This window comes from Oncorhynchus nerka, linkage group LG28 (genome assembly GCF_034236695.1).
Source record: "Oncorhynchus nerka isolate Pitt River linkage group LG28, Oner_Uvic_2.0, whole genome shotgun sequence".
In the NCBI taxonomy this organism is placed as follows: domain Eukaryota; kingdom Metazoa; phylum Chordata; class Actinopteri; order Salmoniformes; family Salmonidae; genus Oncorhynchus; species Oncorhynchus nerka.
The window spans coordinates 84,906,535-84,924,273 of NC_088423.1; the positions used below are offsets into that span (position 1 = coordinate 84,906,535).

A 17,739-nucleotide genomic window follows, 5' to 3' on the forward strand; every position below is an offset into this window, starting at 1 on the left:
TGTGTGCGTGTGCGTGTGTGTGTGCGCATGCGCGTGTATTTCTCAGTACTGTACTGCTGTGTCATTAGTTTGTGGCAACCTGGGACAACTCTGCCAGTCAGCTGAACATCACATCACCCTCAAGAGGCTCTCTCTCTCTCTCTCTCCCCTCCCCCTTCACAGTATATGCAGTATCCATATATACAGACTCTACTACTGTATACCACCTATGGGATCTTACCTCTGCTGCCCTCTAGTGTTGGTCTCTCTCATCTTTCACTCACTGAAATGAATGAAAGGAAATTCACTTTACAAATCATTAGCTCACCGCTGGAACCTTTTCCATCCATCATCACACAGCCCACAGTAATCTGTCTGTTGTGTCCTCATCTCCCAGAGGACAGACTCCAGAAGAGTCCGAGCTGAACTTCCTGCAGAAGGCCCAGGAGCTGGAGACGTATGGTGTGGACCCTCACCCCTGCAAGGTACAAACACCTTGATAAGAGAAGGGTCCATTATAGCTCTGCACTGGCAGAGTCCTTTTAGCTCTCTATTGATTCCAGTACAGCCTGAACCTCGTTTAATACAATATGTTTTTTTGCTATTCTGTTTGTGAGGCCAGTTGTACATTACATACAGATGTCGGATCTTAATTTGACACCTTTTGTCGCAGGAGGAAAATAATCCTGCAGCAGGAGGATTTGAATAATGAATAAATATTTAAAATCTCTGCCAGGGGACAGCTGGAAGCGGTGTTTGTATACAACACAGTACCTTACCTACAGGGTACCTTATGTAGGCTACGTGCCGGCTACAGCGTGTCTTGTGTGGATTATAATAAATGGACGCCGCCTGCGATTGAACTCAATTTTGACAGTTCATTCATAAGCTTAGGATATAGTTGACCATGTCGTAGCCTAGTGGAGACCAATATCTATCTTGTGTTGTTAAGCTATATAAAATGGTGGTTGTTGATGTGTATGGTTGCATTTCAAATACATTTAGGTACATTTGAATGTTGCAGTAATAGGACCTAGACCTAGCGTTTGAGCGAGTGAGAAAATAATGTTTATAGCATGCCCTGATCCCATTGACTCAACTGCTATTTTTCAGGGACTCACAAGGCTCATTTGAATTTCCTGATGTAGCAGGAAAATTCTCTGCGACAAAAGAGTGATCAAGTTAAGATCCGACATCTGTACAACAACATAGTATTCAATACTTGTGTTGTGTCTGTGTCAGGATGTGTCAGGGAACCCTGCCTTCCTGGCCTTCACTCCGTTTGGCTTCACTGTCCTGCAGGGGAACAGGAGAGTCCATTTCCTCAATTGGTGAGTAATAATATGGTTAGCATAGTCATAACTTTTGTCAAGCCTTCATTGTTTTACAGACAGAAATAGTTGCATAAAATGTAAGAGATGTAAGTGTGTAGTTGTTGCATAAAACGTGCGACATTTGGCTTGCCTGTCGTTAGCAATTGTTCTATTTAACCTGGCAGTCCAGAATCCCACAGTCTCAGACCTAAACCTATTTGTCCCTCCTCCTGACGAGAAAACAGAGCTGTTCTAATCTGCCAGTTGGTCACAAAGAATATTTCAACGCTTCTCAATGTTCTGTTCGGTTTTGACTGGTCTTGTCTTGTCTTGGTGGGTAGGGACGAGGTGACAAAGCTGAAGTTTGAGGCAAAGACATTCCATATATATGCAAATCAGAAAGAGGTGGGTTCCATGACATGCATTATTAAAATGGTTTCCTTTCTGCTCTGGAATTACACAGTGAAATTCATGTAGATAAACCTGTTTTATGCATTGGAAATGGCCTTTGGGGAGAAGGTGTAATTTATCCGTAATAGAGAAGTTAATGACTTAACTGGAAATAAGATGTGGGTCCATTGTTGATAGATAAATGTGTACTCATTGTTGTCTCGTTCATATAAATAGAATGAATAGAAGTGGTGTCTCCATTCAAGTCAATGATTGCTTAATTGGTGGACTGGCAGCCATTTTGTGTGTACCCATGCCAGAAAGTAAAAGCAGGAAGTGTACCCTTCAATCTGTGCTATGATTTGAGTCAACACAACTGGCATTACAAAAAATGTATTCCATCGCATGAGCCACACCAGTTAGCATAATTCGAATGAACATTCTGCATTACCATGGCAATCCAGCCTCAGTTTATAGAACATGTAAATTATTGCATCACAATACCAGGGAGCCATTGCAAGTGTACCCATGAGTTTACCAGTCAAATGCCAGGGTAAGAGCTTCCAAACCCGTTCTATTCATTCTATTTCTATGGTTTTGGTAGCCAAGTTAGAAGATGTGAAATACAAGATGTGCAAACTCTGTCATACTCAGATGTGCTTATGCATACCTACATGTGTATACTCACTACAGGACAAGAAGATCATCTTGACATATTTTGCACCTACACCTGAGGCCTGTAAACACCTGTGGAAGTGTGGAGTTGAGAATCAGGCTTTCTACAAGTGAGTTACACTGACTATCAGTAATTTAATCCATCAATAAATCAATATATGATACAATGTACACTACCGGTCAAACGTGTTAGAACACCTACTCATTCAATGTTTTTTCTTTTTTTAAAATATTTTCTACATTGTAGAATAATAGTGAAGACATCAAATCTATGAAATAACACATCATGTAGTAACCAAAAAAGTTTTCAACAAATCAAAATATATTTTATATTTGAGATTCTTCAAAATGACAGCTTTGCACACTCTTGGCATTTTCTTAACCAGCTTCATGAGGTAGTCACCTGGAATGCATTTCAATTAACAGGTGTGCCTTCATCAAAGTTAATTTGTAGAATATCTTTCCTTCTTAATGTGTTTGAGCCAATCAGTTGTGTTGTGACAAGGTAGGGGGGTATACAGAAGATAGCCCTATTTGGTAAAAGACCAAGTCCATATTATGGCAAGAACAGCTCAAATAAGCAAAGTGAAACGACAGTCCATCATTACTTTAAGACATGAGTGTCAGTTAATACGGAACATTTCAAGAACTTTGAACGTTTCTTCAAGTGCAGTCGCAAAAACCATCAAGCGCAGTGATGAAACTGGCTCTCATGAGAACCGACACAGGAATGGAAGACCGAGTTACCTCTGCTGCAGAGGATAAATTCATTAGAGTTACCAGCCTCAGAAATTGCAGCCCAAATAAATGCTTCACAGAGTTCATGTAACAAACACATCTCAATATCAACTGTTCAGAGGAGACTGTGTGAATCAGGCCTTCATGGTCAAATTGCTGCAAAGAATCCAATAATAAGAAGAGACTTGCTTGGGCAAAGAAACACGAGCAATGGACATTAGCGCGGTGGAAATGTGTCCTTTGGAGTCCAAATTGGATATTTTTGGTTCCAACTGCCGTGTCTGTGGGTGAACGGATGATCTCCGCATGTGTATTTCCCATCGTAAAGCATGGAGGAGGAGGCATTATTGTGTGCGGGTGCTTTGCTAGGGACACTGTCAGGGATTTATTTTGAATTCAAGGCACACTTAACCAGCATGGCTACCACAGCATTCTGCAGCGACACGCCATCCCATCTGGTTTGTGCTTAGTGGGACTATCATTTGTTTTTCAACAGGACAATGACCCAACACACCTCCAGGCTGTGTAAGGGCTATTTTACAAAGGAGAGTGATGAAGTGCTGCATCGGGTGACCTGGCCTTCACAATCCCCCAACCTCAAACAAATTGAGATAGTTTGGGATGAGTCGGACTGTAGAGTGAAGGAAAAGCAGCCAGCAAGTGCCCATCATATGTGGGAACTCCTTCAAGACTGTTGGAAAAGCATTCCAGGTGAAGCTGGTTCAGAGAATGCCAAGAGTGTGCAAAGCTGCCATCAAGACAAAAAGTGGCTACTTTGAAGAATCTCAAATTTAAAATATAGTTAGATTTGTTTAACACTTTTTTGGTTACTACATGATTCCATATGTGTTATTTCATAGTTTTGATGTCATCGCTATAATGTAGAAAATAGTAAAAAATAAAGTAAACCCTTGAATGAATAGGTGTTCTAAAACTTTTGACCGGTAGTGTATGTGTGATTATTACAATGTTATTACATTGCTAAATCTCTTTGTCTCTGTTCACTCACAGGTTGGACAAGTCCAGCCAGGTCAGAACGGTGTCCAGCAGTAATCTGTTCTTCAAAGGAAGTAGATTCAGATACAGGTAAATACATGTACTGGCTATAAGTAACGTTTTGAGGATCCTTCAGTTCAGGTTTTGGTGATAATGCACGGTTGAGTGTTATGTTTTGCCTCTGTGTTGGCTCTCAGTGGCAGGGTTGCTAAGGAAGTGATGGAGCAAAGTGCCAAAATAAAACGGGAACCTCCAGAGATTCACAGGTGAGCCTTGGTGCTTTTGATGTCTGAGTTACACAATGGCAGTTAGTTTGATGTCTGAGTTACACCATGGCTGTGTTTAGACAGGTAGCCCAATTCTGATCTTTTTCCCACTCATTGGTCTTTTGACCAATCACATTAGATATTTTTTCAGATCTGATCTGAATGGTCAAAAGACCAATTATTGAAAACAATATCAGAATTGGGCTACCCATGGCACTTAGTTTGATCATGTTGCTTACAACTCTAGATGGTGTGATTCCCACATGGCCCACATACTGAATATACACTATATGTTACTTGACTGTGAGTCCCTTTGGATAAAACTGTCAGCTGAATTACCTCCACTATATATCATCCTATCTAGAACCTAAAAGGGTTCTTCAGCTGTCCCCATAGGAGAACTCTTTGAATAACTATTTGTTTCCAGATAGAACCCTTTTCGGTTTCATGTAGAACCCTTTCCACAGAGGGTTCTACCTTTAACCAAAAATGGTTCTACCTGGAATCAATAAAGGTTCTCCTATGGGGACAGCAGAAGAACCCTTTTGTAACCCTTTTTTCTAAGAGTGTTTGCCTGTAACCCCAACATGTAACACGTTTCCACAGGGCTGGTCTGGTACCCAGTAGGAGCTGTCCTTCCATCACCCACGGCCCAAGGCTGACCAGTGTCCCCCGACAAAGACGGAGAGCTGTACACATCTCCATAATGGAGGGTAAAACACACACTGGCCCCGCTCCACACACTTCAGTTACAATAATTTACAGTAGACATAGATAGGGTTGGATTAAGTCTACTCATGTGTGTAACAAAACGTTATAGCACACAGATGGCTGGTTTGCCAGACCCAGATAAAGCCTACTCCTGGACGGAAAAGTAAGCTCAATGAATAATCTCCATTGAAAGTGCATTTTAGTCCATTAGTAAACTGGTCCCAGATTGCATCTGCACCGCTAGCCGAGCTACTTTAAACCCTACATTTACTTTAGAAGTGCCTTACAAAGCAGCTGCCATACGATTTAAACGTGTCTGAGGTCTATGCTGCTATGGTACTGCACTGCTTTAGTGTCTGACTGGTGCCACTTACAGTGCCTCTATTCTGGGGGCTTTTAACACAGGCACACACACACACAGGCACACACACACACACACACACACACACACCAAAGACTGCACCAATTATCTATTCTCTTTGTCATTCTTGCAATTCTCTCAAGAGTTGCTGTGACTGTAAGGTATTATTGTGGCAGGAGAAAGTCACCTTGCTGGTTTGTAAAGAACATTCACAGTCCCTTTTACAGTATAAACAGGAACGTGAAGTAGCAACTTACCTACATGATGTCGGTTGCATTGTATTGTACAATGACAGGTCCTGATATTGAACCCCTCCAACCCTGTCCAAACCTTTCCTGTTCTTCATTGGAATCTACAGTGGTAATAATACCCAGCCTAAAAATAGCCCTCCTGTCAGGGCCTCTCCATGTATGTCACTATGGAGCATATGGTTAGAAGGGTATCCGTTTTAGGGGGTGGGGGGGTAAGATAACCAAACTGCAATTGGGCCACATTCCTGCTCTCAGGATGCTGCCAGTAAATCTCCCAGCCTGCCTCACTGACAGAGACAGTGGTGTAGTGTAGCCAGCCATCGCCAGTCACAAGGACAAAGGGAAAGGGGACAACAGCAGACAAGGGACAAAAGTAGAGCGGACAGACACAGGGGAAGAGTAGGGTGGTAGGACGGTGGTAGGGCAGTTGTAGGACAGTGGTAGGACGGTGGTAGGGCAGTTGTAGGACAGTGGTAACTTGGACGCCGGTACAGTGGGCTTATTCACTCCTTCAACAGCCACCATGGTGAAATGTCTGATCAGGATCGAGACCAAGGTGAATGTGCATCTGTGCATGATCAACCACTGCTACCGTGATATGAAGGTCCGCGTCCTCCAGCTGGGGCCCAGACTCATGGGCAAGGTTCTGGGGGCCATACCCATCTTCCCTGCCCTCCCTAGGGCACCCTCAGCCTCCGGGTTTGGGTCCGCAGAGGCCTCCAGGGCTTCGTTCAGGCTGAGCGTAACACCTCCTGGTTATGGCTCCAACAGGCCAGGTAGCTCCTCCGAAGGTAAATGACCTCATCATCATGGCACAGGATCCAGAATCCCTTACTAAACCATCCAGGGTTACACTTACACATCTTAAAGAGCAAGTACATCATCATGGCACAGATTCCTCCATCTAGTGTTACAGATCTTAGTAACATTGCTTTGAAACAGCTTTGGAAGCCATGACCCTGGAGTCTGGGGTAACACAAGAAGCCTTCGAGGAACCTCTTCCTTCTCAGATTCCCTGTTTTCATTAGAGATGGAACGATGGCATGCGGCTAGACGGAATTATTTGGTTTGGTTCTAGTGTTGTGCGAAATGTTGTCTCGAGTAAATGTTATGGCTGACGGCTTTGATTCTGAGTTGATTTGGTTTAAGGTCATGTTAGTAGTGTTGTAGAGTGACATCAGTGGCTGCATTTAATGTCTGTTGTGTAGCAGTGTAGTGGAGCATTTGGAGAGGATTGGTTGGGGTATTCCAGGTATTCATGATTGCATGTTTCGTCACAATATTTTAATTAATAATAATATTAATTTTCACAAAGTCTGCTGCCTCAGTGTCTTTAGATATTTTTGTCAGATGTTACTATGGAATACTGAAGAATAATTACAAGCATTTCATAAGTGTCAAAGGCTTTTATTGACAATTACATGAAGTTGATGCAAAGAGTCAATATTTGCAGTGTTGACCCTTCTTTTTCAAGACCTCTGCAATCCGCCCTGACATGCTGTCAATTAACTTCTGGGCCACATCCTGACTGATGGCCGCCCATTCTTGCATAATCAATGCTTGGAGTTTGTCAGAATTTGTGGGTTTTTGTTTGTCCACCCGCCTCTTGAGGATTGACCACAAGTTCTCAATGGGATCAAGGTCTGGGGAGTTTCCTGGCCATGGATCCAGAATATTGATGTTTTGTTCCCCTAGCCACTTAGTTATCACTTTTGCCTTATGGCAAGGTGCTCCATCATGCTGGAAAAGGCATTGTTCGTCACCAAACTGTCCCTGGATGGTTGGGAGACGTTACTCTCGGAGGATGTGCTGGTACCATTCTTTATTCTGTGTTCTAGGCTGTGTTCTAGGCAGAATTGTGAGTGAACCCACTCCCTTGGCTGAGAAGCAACCCCACACATGAATGGTCTCAGGATGCTTTACTGTTGGCATGACACGGGACTGATGGTAGCGCTCACCTTGTCTTCTCCGGACAAGCTTTTTTCCGCATGCCCCAAACAATCGGAAAGGGGATTCATCAGAGAAAATGACTTTACCCCAGTCCTCAGCAGTCCAATCCCTGTACCTTTTGTAGAATATCAGTCTGTCCCTGATGTTTTTCCTGGAGAGAAGTGGCTTCTTTGCTGCCCTTCTTGACACCAGGCCATCCTCCAAAAGTCTTCGCCTCACTGTGCGTGCAGATGCACTCACACCTGCCTGCTGCCATTCCTGAGCAAGCTGAATCAGGAACTTTAGGAGACGGTCCTGGTGCTTGGTGGACTTTCTTGGGCGCCCTGAAGCCTTCTTCACAACAATTGAACCGCTCTCCTTGAAGTTCTTGATGATCCGATAAATGGTTGATTTAGATGCAATCTTACTGGCAGCAATATCCTTGCCTGTGAAGCCCTTTTTGTGCAAAGCAATGACGACGGCATGTGTTTCCTTGCAGGTAACCATGGTTGACAGAGGAAGAACAATGATTCCAAGCACCACCCTCCGTTTGAAGCTTCCAGTCTGTTATTCAAACTCAATCAGCATGAGAGTGATCTCCAGGCTTGTCCTCGTCAACACTCACACCTGTGTTAACAAGAGAATCACTGAGATGATGTCAGCTGGTCCTTTTGTGGCCGGGCTGAAATGCAGTGTAAATGTTTTTGGGGGATTCAGTTCATTTGAATAGCAAAGAGGGACTTTACAATTAATTGCAATTCATCTGATCACTCTTCATAACATTCTGGAGTATATGCAAATTGCCATCATACAAACTGAGGCAGCAGACTTTGTGAAAATTAATATTTGTGTCATTCTCAAAACTTTTGGCCACAACTGTAGTATAGCGTTAGCTAGCTAAGATTGAGTGGACACCAGATTTTAGCTAGCTACCGTTAGCATTGCTAGCTATTTTTGACAAACTTGCTAGCTAATGACAACATTGCCATGTCTAAAGTTAATTTGACAACATGATAATGATAAAAGTTGTTTCCTACTAAACATTTGACTACTTTAGCAATATCATCGTATTTCCAGGGAGTATAGTGTAATTTAGACTAAACAGTCGTTAGCCTCCGTCCAGAATGACTGGGTTTATCAGGATTTTAGGGCACCAATGTGTAGTTTTGTTTCATGGTACACTGATATGTGTTATGTGGATTCACTAGTTGTGTAATAGGAGTTGTTGCTCATTGTCTTTATGATGGGATACATTTTCACAGCTCTGAGTTTGATGTTTCTTCTACTATCTCTATCTCTCTCAGGCCTGGAGTCCCTACGAGACTCCGCCCACTCCACACCCGTGCGTTCCGTCTCCCACGGCGACTCCTTCATGCCGCGACACCGTCACCACACAACAGATGCCGGCGAGGGCGGGTCATCCCAGCGGGTCATCTCTGACGAGGCCTACTGCCCCTCGGACAGTGTGCTGCCCACCCCCACGGCTGAACACAGCCTGGAGCTAGCCGTGGCACGCCACCCTAATGGAGCCCCCTGCAGCATCGAAGAGGAGGAGTCGGAGGCCGGGACTCCTGAGGGACAGGTGGCTGAGTTTGGCCCCGACGGCAGAGTGCTTCGGCTGGGTCGGACCAGGAAGTCTCTCCCTAACAACGAGGTGCAGGAGCTACATAAGTTCATCCTGAGTGTGTTGCGTATGTTCCTGGTGACCATGGGACTGCTGTTTGCCCTGCTCTCCCTCCTCATCATGCTGACTGAGTCTGACCTGGACATCGCCTTCCTCCGGGACATACGCAAGACGCCTGAGTTCCAGCAGTTCCACTTTGAGTATTTCTGCCCTCTCAGACGGTGGGTTGCCTGCAAGTTCCGCTGGATGGGAGGCTTCCTTATAGACAAGTGAGAAAGACTGAGCGATGGAGGGAGAGAAAGAAGAGTGAATGAAAAAGAGGCCTCCTCTGAGAAGACATACGTGAAGGATGGAGGGAGGATAGGAGGAAGTAAAGGAAGGCTGTAGACAGGAAGGGAGGGCTGCTCCATCTGAATGGGAATTAACCTTCAAGCTTCTCCCACAAGACACTTCCTGTTACAAGCCAAGGACCGCCCCCTTCGCTGACCCTCTTCCCTTTTCTAACCATCAGACTGAACGGAGGACATTTTCTGAGCTCATGTTTTACTTTGGAAATTCAGGTCATTTCAAGGTACTTTATTTTTTACTAAGAGACAAGTTAACAGAGTTATAAAACAACATAAAATGAGACGTCTGAGGTCTGTTATAGGCCTGGGAGGAAACACATATTATTCAACCAACAGAACAGTTGCCTTTATTTTCTATTACTTCATATGAACATCAATTGTAAGAGAGAAAAAAACTGTATAATAATAAGATGGATACAAATATATTAGATGGACATATAAAAATAGAGGTGTGAAGTGTTGAGTTGTGTACTGTCCAATGAGTTTGAGCTGAGAAAGGATGAGAGAGAGAGATGAAAAACCATGCCTTTTACTCATTTGGGGTCAACATTTAAAACATCCATGATAATCATTCTAATGCTGCTGAAACTTTCATTTGGGCTGCTATTGGAGGAGAAACATTTCTATTGGCAGGAGTACTGAAGTCTGGAGTCTGAAAAAGAAACAAAGATATGATATTCAATAGAAGATGTAAAAAGGTACGTTTTTGAATGTACAGTACCATTCAAAAGTTTGGACACACCTACTCATTCCTGTGTTTTTCTTCATTTTTACTATTTTCTACATTGTACAATAATAGTGAAGAACAGCACAACTATGAAATAACACATATGGAATCATGTAGTAACGAAAACAGTGTTAAACAAATGAAAATATATTTTACATTCTTCAAAGTAGCCACCCTTTGCAGAATGAAGAAAAAGCAGCCAACAAGTGCTCAGCATATGTGGGAACTCCTGTTGGAAAAGCATTACAGGCGAAGCTGGTTGAGAGAATGCCAAGAGTGTGCAAAGCTGTCATCAATGCAAAGGGTGGCTACTTTGAAGAATCTAAAATCTAAAATATATTTTGATTTGTAAAACACTTTTTTGGTTACTACATGTGTTATTTCATAGTTTTGATGTCTTCACTATTATTCTACAATGTAGACAATAGTAAAATAAAGAAAAACCCTTGAATGAGTACGTATGCCCAAACTTTTGACTGCTACTGTACATATACACTGAGTATAACAAACATTAGGAACAGTCTCAATTCGCCGGGGCATGAACTCAACAAGGTGTTGAAAGCGTTCCACAAGGAAGCTGGCCCATGTTGACTCCAATGCTTCCCACAGTCAAGTTAGCTGGATGTCCTTTGGGTGGTGGACCATTCTTGATACACACAGGGAACTGTTGAGCATGAAAAACCCAGCAGCGTTGCAGTTCTTGACACAAACTGGTGTGCCTGGCACCTACTACCATACCCCATTAAAAGGCACTTAAATCTTTTATCTTGTCCATTCATCCTCTGAATGACACACATACACAATCCATGTCTCAATGGTCTCAAGGCTTAAAAATCCTTCAATAACCTGTCTCGTCCCCTTCATCTACACTGATTGAAGTGAATTTAACAAGTGACATCAATAAGGGAGGCATTCACCTGGTGAGTCTATGTCATGGAAAGAGTAGGTGTTCTTAATGTTTTGTACACTCAGTGTACTATACTGTCTTATAAGAAAGTTGAAGAATATCTGTGTAATGACTGTGGGTGTCCTAAACTTGGATTATAGTTGGTTTGTTAGTTAACCATCATTACAAATTGTCAGTCATACAGTACATCAAAACTATAAACCAAATGTATGGAATTGTTGTGTTTTCTGATTTCAAATGGCATCAGATAGAATACTGTTACCAATTATTTTAAATCAATGTATAAAAACTAGCAATCATGAGTTAAAAAAAAAACTTTCAATCAAACTAGATGCAATGGTGTTCTTTGTTATTATCATGTGACCTGGAAAGTACAGTAGGGGGTAGAACACAGTGGTCAACCTCTTGAAAACACTGACTAGATGCAATGGTGTTCTTTGTTATTATCATGTGACCTGGAAAGTACAGTAGGGGGTAGAACACAGTGGTCAACCTCTTGAAAACACTGACTACATGTGTAATACTATAACGATAAAAACTAGGAGTATTTTACGGTTGGATATGGTACATTTTAGTTTATTAAATGTGCACTTTGAAATGAATAATTCTGGTTATTTTCCAAAGGTATAAGAAAATGAAAATGCCTGCTGTGAACATGCCTAGGTGAAAAATACATTTCAACTTGTAGTTGTGCTAATGCATTGGGTTATTTTAAAATGTTGAATATATTGAAGTCCTGCTGAATTATTTTGTACAAAGTAGAGTCTCCTTATATTTAGAGTTTTCCTTGTATAACCTATTTTAACTGAACTAATGTTATTTTTTTGTCATTGAAAATGATACTTTTTTAGCGCAGTGATTCAGATGAGGACTAGAATTTAAAGAAAAGTAGGTAGAGATTCAGGGACGGTTTCCCGGACCCATATTAAGCCTACTACACCTGAGCTATGGCATCCTTAATGGTGCATCTCCATTCAAAGTGCTTTGTAGTCTAGGAATTGGTTTAATCTGGGCCAGGGAACGTTTTTGTCAGGTTTACCTCCAAATCCACCTAAGGGAGCATTATACCCTCTCATTTTCACACTGTCTTTACATGTCTACCAAAGATACCTCTCTGCAGCCTCAGTGGTACTTCACATGAGAGCTAGAGTTCCTGAGGAGGGTTTGGGAGAGGGTTGATTAGTGAAGAGCTGCAGAACAGGACAATGATAATCACTGCAAACTTCTATTGTATTGTCCTTAGCCGGCACTCTTATCTGTTGGCTTAGAATAAATAAGTTGAGAGAGGGAATAGCATCAATTTAGGGTTGAAAAATTCTGGAAAATGTCCCAAAATTACCATGTTTTCCAGGAATCCCAATTGGAAGATTACTGGACACCGGAGGGAATAAGCTGAAATTCTGGAATTTTGGGAAAGTGACCAGAAATTTTGCAACCCTACATATACTCAAGATAAAAGTATATTTCTACATCATCATTTGGTTTTGCATCAGTACAATCCTATCAGACATATGTATATTGTTTTAATGTTATAATCCCTCAGTAGACTAGTGTATGGTGGGTTTAATAAATAATATAGATTTATGAATTCATGTGGTCTGCTATGCAGCAATATTAAGATAACGACAAGTGGTTGGTCCCTGATTGGTGTATTAGATTAAAGTGATTGATTTTGTTTGAAGTTGTGGAAGGCCAGTCAAGGCAGAATATTTCGATTTTTATACCTCAGATCGCAACTTTGAATTTCAGTTCAATGTGTATGACAAACAATACAACCTTATTTGAGCAATAATGAAAACATTTGAAAAGAATGAAATGTTGAAATCAATGTGGGCAGCTACAGACAGAAAAAGTAAGTGATGTTTTCCGGTTTGTTTTGATGTGTTTCCTGTCTTTCCATATAGGATCACTGGATATTCAAGTGACATGTTTTTCATGATTAGCCTACCTACCGTTATACTGGTGAACCTAGCTTCTTAATGCATGGGATGAGTTGATGATGAGAAGACGGTGTAGCAGTAACATGCAGCTCAGTGTTGATTGCAATGGGTGCGTTCCAGGTTGTTGCAGTCATGCTGCACATCTCAAAAGATCGCTATAAATCAATAGAAATATCATATCAGTGGGGTTCCGGAGATGTGCAAACATGTCTCCAGGGGTTGTATTCACTACAAACCAAACTGAAGAAACAAACAGGGAGGGACAACCTTAACTTAATTGTTTCGTTGCAAGACATTTTCCTACGGTGTGTGCACTAATGAATACTAGCGACCCAGGTGGTAAGATCTGATGATCTGAGGAGCAGTGTGACTGCAATGAAGACGACCTGGAACGTCCCCAATGACTCCAGTGTTAGGAACACCCAGACAGCCTCTGCAATGTCCTTCTGTTAGCTCCCTTCCTGTCTCATGGTCATGCATATGGATCGGTCTCTGTAAGCATGTCTTCTGTATTTCTGTTGTTACTCCCAATTCAGACTGAATATTTTTTATCACAGAATGAAGACTGGTGTATTCAATGATTAATTTATCAATAAATATAATTTATTCTTAAATGTGTGTGCCGTATCCTTCACCTCGTGAGTCTTACTCATACCATCTCAACCATTGTAACACTTATTTTCTAACAGTATAAAATACTATACAATATTTGTTATTTCTGATGGTTCCTTGTAAACCTTACCATATGCTTCCCAGTCTAAACGGTTTGCACATACAGTACCATTCAAAAGTTTGGACACACTCTACTCATTCAAGGGATTTTCTTTATTTTTACTATTTTCTACATTGTAGAATAATAGTGAAGGCATCAAAACTATGAAATAACACATATGGAATAATGTAGTACCAAATAAAAATATAATTTAGATTCTTCAAAGTAACCACCCTTTGCCTTGATGACAGCTTTGCACACTCTTGGCATTCTCTCAACCAGCTTCATGATGCTTTTCCAACAGTCTTGAAGGAGTTCCCACATATACTGAGAACGTGTTGGCTGCTTTTCCTTCACTCTACGGTCCAACTCATCCCAAACCATCTCAATTGGGTTTGAGGTCGGGGGATTGTGGAGGCCAGGTCATCCGATGCAGCACTCCATCACTCTCATTGGGGCGGCAGGGTAGCCTAGTGGTTAGAGCGTTGGACTAGTAACCGGAAGGTTGCAAGTTCAAATCCATGAGCTGACAAGGTACAAATCTGTCGTTCTGCCCCTGAACAGGCAGTTAACCCACTGTTCCTAGGCCGTCATTGAAAATAAGAATTTGTTCTTAACTGACTTGCCTAGTTAAATAAAGGTAAAATAAATTTAAAAAAATAGCCCTTACACAGCCTGGAGGTGTGTTTTGGGTCATTGTCCTGTTGAAAAACAAATGATAGTCCCACTAAGCGCAAACCAGATGGGATGGCGTATCACTGCAGAATGCTGGTTAAGTGTGCCTTGAATTCTAAATAAAATCGCAGACAGTGTCACCAGCAAAGCACCCCCACACCATAACATCTCCTCCTCCATGCGTCACTATGGGAACCACACATGCAGAGATCATCCGTTCACCTACTCTGCGTCTCACAAAGACACAGCGGTTGGAACCAAAAATCTAACATTTGGACTCATCAGACCAAAGGACAGATTTCCACCGGTCTAATATCCATTGCTCATGTTTTTCTTGTTCTTCTTATTGGCGTCCTTTAGTAGTGGTTTCTTTGCAGCAATTCGACCATGAAGGCCTGATTCACGCAGTCTCCTCTGAACAGTTGATGTTGAGATGTGTCTGTTACTTGAACTCTGTGAAGCATTTCTTTGGGTTGTAATCTGAGGTGCAGTTAACTCTAATGAACTTATACTCTGCAACAGAGGTAACTCTCTGTCTTCCTTTCCTGTGGCGGTCCTCATGAGAGCCAGTTTCATCATATGGTTGATGGTTTTGATGGTTTAGATGGTTTTGGCAACTGCACTTGAAGAAACGTTCAAAGTTCTTGACATTTTACGGATTGACTGACATTCATGTCTTAAAGAAATTATTTACTGTTGGTTCTCGTTGCTTATTTGAGCTGTTCTTGACAGAATATGGACTTGGTCTTTTACCAAATAGGGCTATCTTCTGTTTATCACCCCTACCTTGTCACAACACAACTGATTGGCTCAAACGCATTAAGGAAAGAAATTCTACAAATTCACTTTTAAGAAGGCACACCTGTTAATTGAAATGCATTCCAGGTGACTACCTCATGAAGACATATTTTCACTTGAGAAATACTGCACCAAAAAGCTTAGTTAGATGTAAAATTGTGCGAATAAGACCTCGGCAAAAACGCCAATTTAAGACAGATTTCTTATTTATCTTAGCTTCATTTTGACTATTTTAAAGAACTGTTTGTGGCAACGGAGAGACCTCTAGTGGTCAAAAGGCAGTTTTAGCACGGGCAGAGACATTTTATTTATTTAACCTTTATTTAACCAAGAAGGGCTCATTGAGATTTGAAATCTCTTTTTCAAGAGCGTCCTGGCCAAGATAGGCAGCACCAAGTAATTTCACAATTAAAGACAGACATGAAAAACTACAATCTAGTAAAAACCATAGAATTCACAGGAGTATAACAAAAACAGCAAATTAATTAAAAACATTGCCAGGTCAGGGAATCAGTCTCAAAATCCTTCATCGGTGATTTAAAAACACCAATCGGGACAAGTTCTTCCAGTTTAAAAGTATTTGGTAAGGCGTTCCAAGCCGATGGAGCAGAGTACATTAAAACCCTTTTACCAAATTCAGTTCAGACATTTGGAACAGTTAGCAGGATAAAGTCCTGCGAATGAAGAGAGTACCCACCACATTTCTAAACAATAAAAATGGCCAAATAAAATGTTAGTAAACCCAAAGTGGCTTTGTAAATAATAGTATACCAGTGAAGGGCCATTGAGCTCTTCCAGCATTTAAAAAATAGTCAAAGTAGTCAACTAGGTGGGGATTTTTATGGTTGTAGCCTCAATGGTGCAGCTCATGCTGGCACAGACACTATGATGGCACAGATATAAAGATGTCTCCTCTATCCATCTATTTTCCTGGCTATGTTGTTGCTACGGTGGCTCAAGAGGGACAAACAGTAATATTGACACATTTTTTCTTCAGGGAATGTGCAAGCACAGACGTTCGCTTCGCCTAGCCAAGTTCTGCTAGGAGCAAACCAAACCTGTTTGCGGACGCCTTAAGGGTTACAGCATTGGGCCAGTAACCTAAAGGTTGTTGGATCGAATCCCCGAGATGACAAGGTAAAAATCTGTCGTTCTGCCCGTGAGCAAGGCAGTTAACCCACTGTTCCCCGGGCGCCGAAGACTTGGATGTCGATTAAGGCAGCGCCCTGCACCTCTCTGATTCAAAGGGGTTGGGTTAAATGCTGAAAACACATTTCAGTTGAAGGCATTCAGTTGTACAACTAACTAGGTATCATCCCCCTTTCCTTAACCAGAGCTAGTATGACTTCAGTGTAGTTGTTGTGAATGTATTACAACACTTCCATCTAGAGGTGAAACACTGGCACTAGATCTTCACTTGGGGGTTTTGTATGGCTCTCATTAGACAACATTATGATAACATGACTTTTCTGCCTCAGCCTCCGTACTAAAAAATAATAAACTACATGAAAAGTGCAACTTCAGCTATAACTTTATTGACTTACAAATCAATAGCAAAAGTGTCTTGGAGATAAAACATACAACATAAAAAAAACAACCAATGACGAAACCCAGACGACACTGGGCCAAATATGCGCCACCCTATGGGACTCTCAATCATAGGCAAATGTGATACTGCCTGGATCAGGACCACAATGTTCTGATAAGTCACCAGAATGTCCTGACAAGGCTTCGGGTTAAGGTTAAAGTTAGGATTTTGAATAAACACATTTTTACTCTCCAAAAAGTCCTGGAAATTGACAAAAACAAAGCTGTGTGGCTGCGTGAGATACTGAGAGTACGCTCAAAGTTCCACAGCCCAACTCCACCCAACTTGTCCCCAGCAGCCATCAGCAGACGACTGCTACACGGGTGGAAGGCAACAGAGAAGATACGACTCTTCACCACCTTAGCTACTCCTCCAATCTCACTCAGCTCCATGCTCTTCAGAGTACTACGGTACCTGGAAACGTACCCAATGTAATGTCAGCCTGACACACATTAGGGTTTTACACATCTATATATTCAAATCAGTACAGGATGTCCATTAAATACTAATACAATAATGTAGTTTGTCACAGAACACTGTTTGTCACAGCCAAATGCCTAACCTCCATAATGTAAAGCAAAAGTCCAAATATGTCACGCCCTGGTCTTAGTAGTCTGTGTTCTCTTTATTATTTTGGTTAGGCCAGGGTGTGACATGGGTGATTTATGTGGTTTGTTTTGTCTAGGGGTTTTGTAGTTTATGGGATTGTGTTTAGTTAAGTAGTAAAGGAAAGTCTATGGTTGCCTAGAGTGGTTCTCAATCAGAGGCAGGTGTTTATCGTTGTCTCTGATTGGGAACCATATTTAGGAAGC

The 17,739-nt window shown here is 41.8% G+C and overlaps 1 protein-coding gene across 1 annotated transcript in view; it reads left to right on the forward strand.

Annotated features, from left to right (window-relative positions):
* The window catches only part of LOC115112778 (FERM domain-containing protein 5-like), a 49,612-nt gene extending 37,654 nt beyond the window's left edge, over window positions 1-11,958 (forward strand). The window contains exons 8-15 of the mRNA XM_065012580.1: window positions 377-464; window positions 1,222-1,310; window positions 1,634-1,697; window positions 2,376-2,467; window positions 4,107-4,181; window positions 4,289-4,357; window positions 4,964-5,070; window positions 8,914-11,958. Coding sequence (XP_064868652.1) covers window positions 377-464; window positions 1,222-1,310; window positions 1,634-1,697; window positions 2,376-2,467; window positions 4,107-4,181; window positions 4,289-4,357; window positions 4,964-5,070; window positions 8,914-9,506 — 1,177 coding nt within the window. The 3' untranslated portion in view covers window positions 9,507-11,958. The remainder of the gene's footprint in view (window positions 1-376; window positions 465-1,221; window positions 1,311-1,633; window positions 1,698-2,375; window positions 2,468-4,106; window positions 4,182-4,288; window positions 4,358-4,963; window positions 5,071-8,913) is intronic.
* The last annotated feature ends 5,781 nt before the right edge of the window (window positions 11,959-17,739 follow it).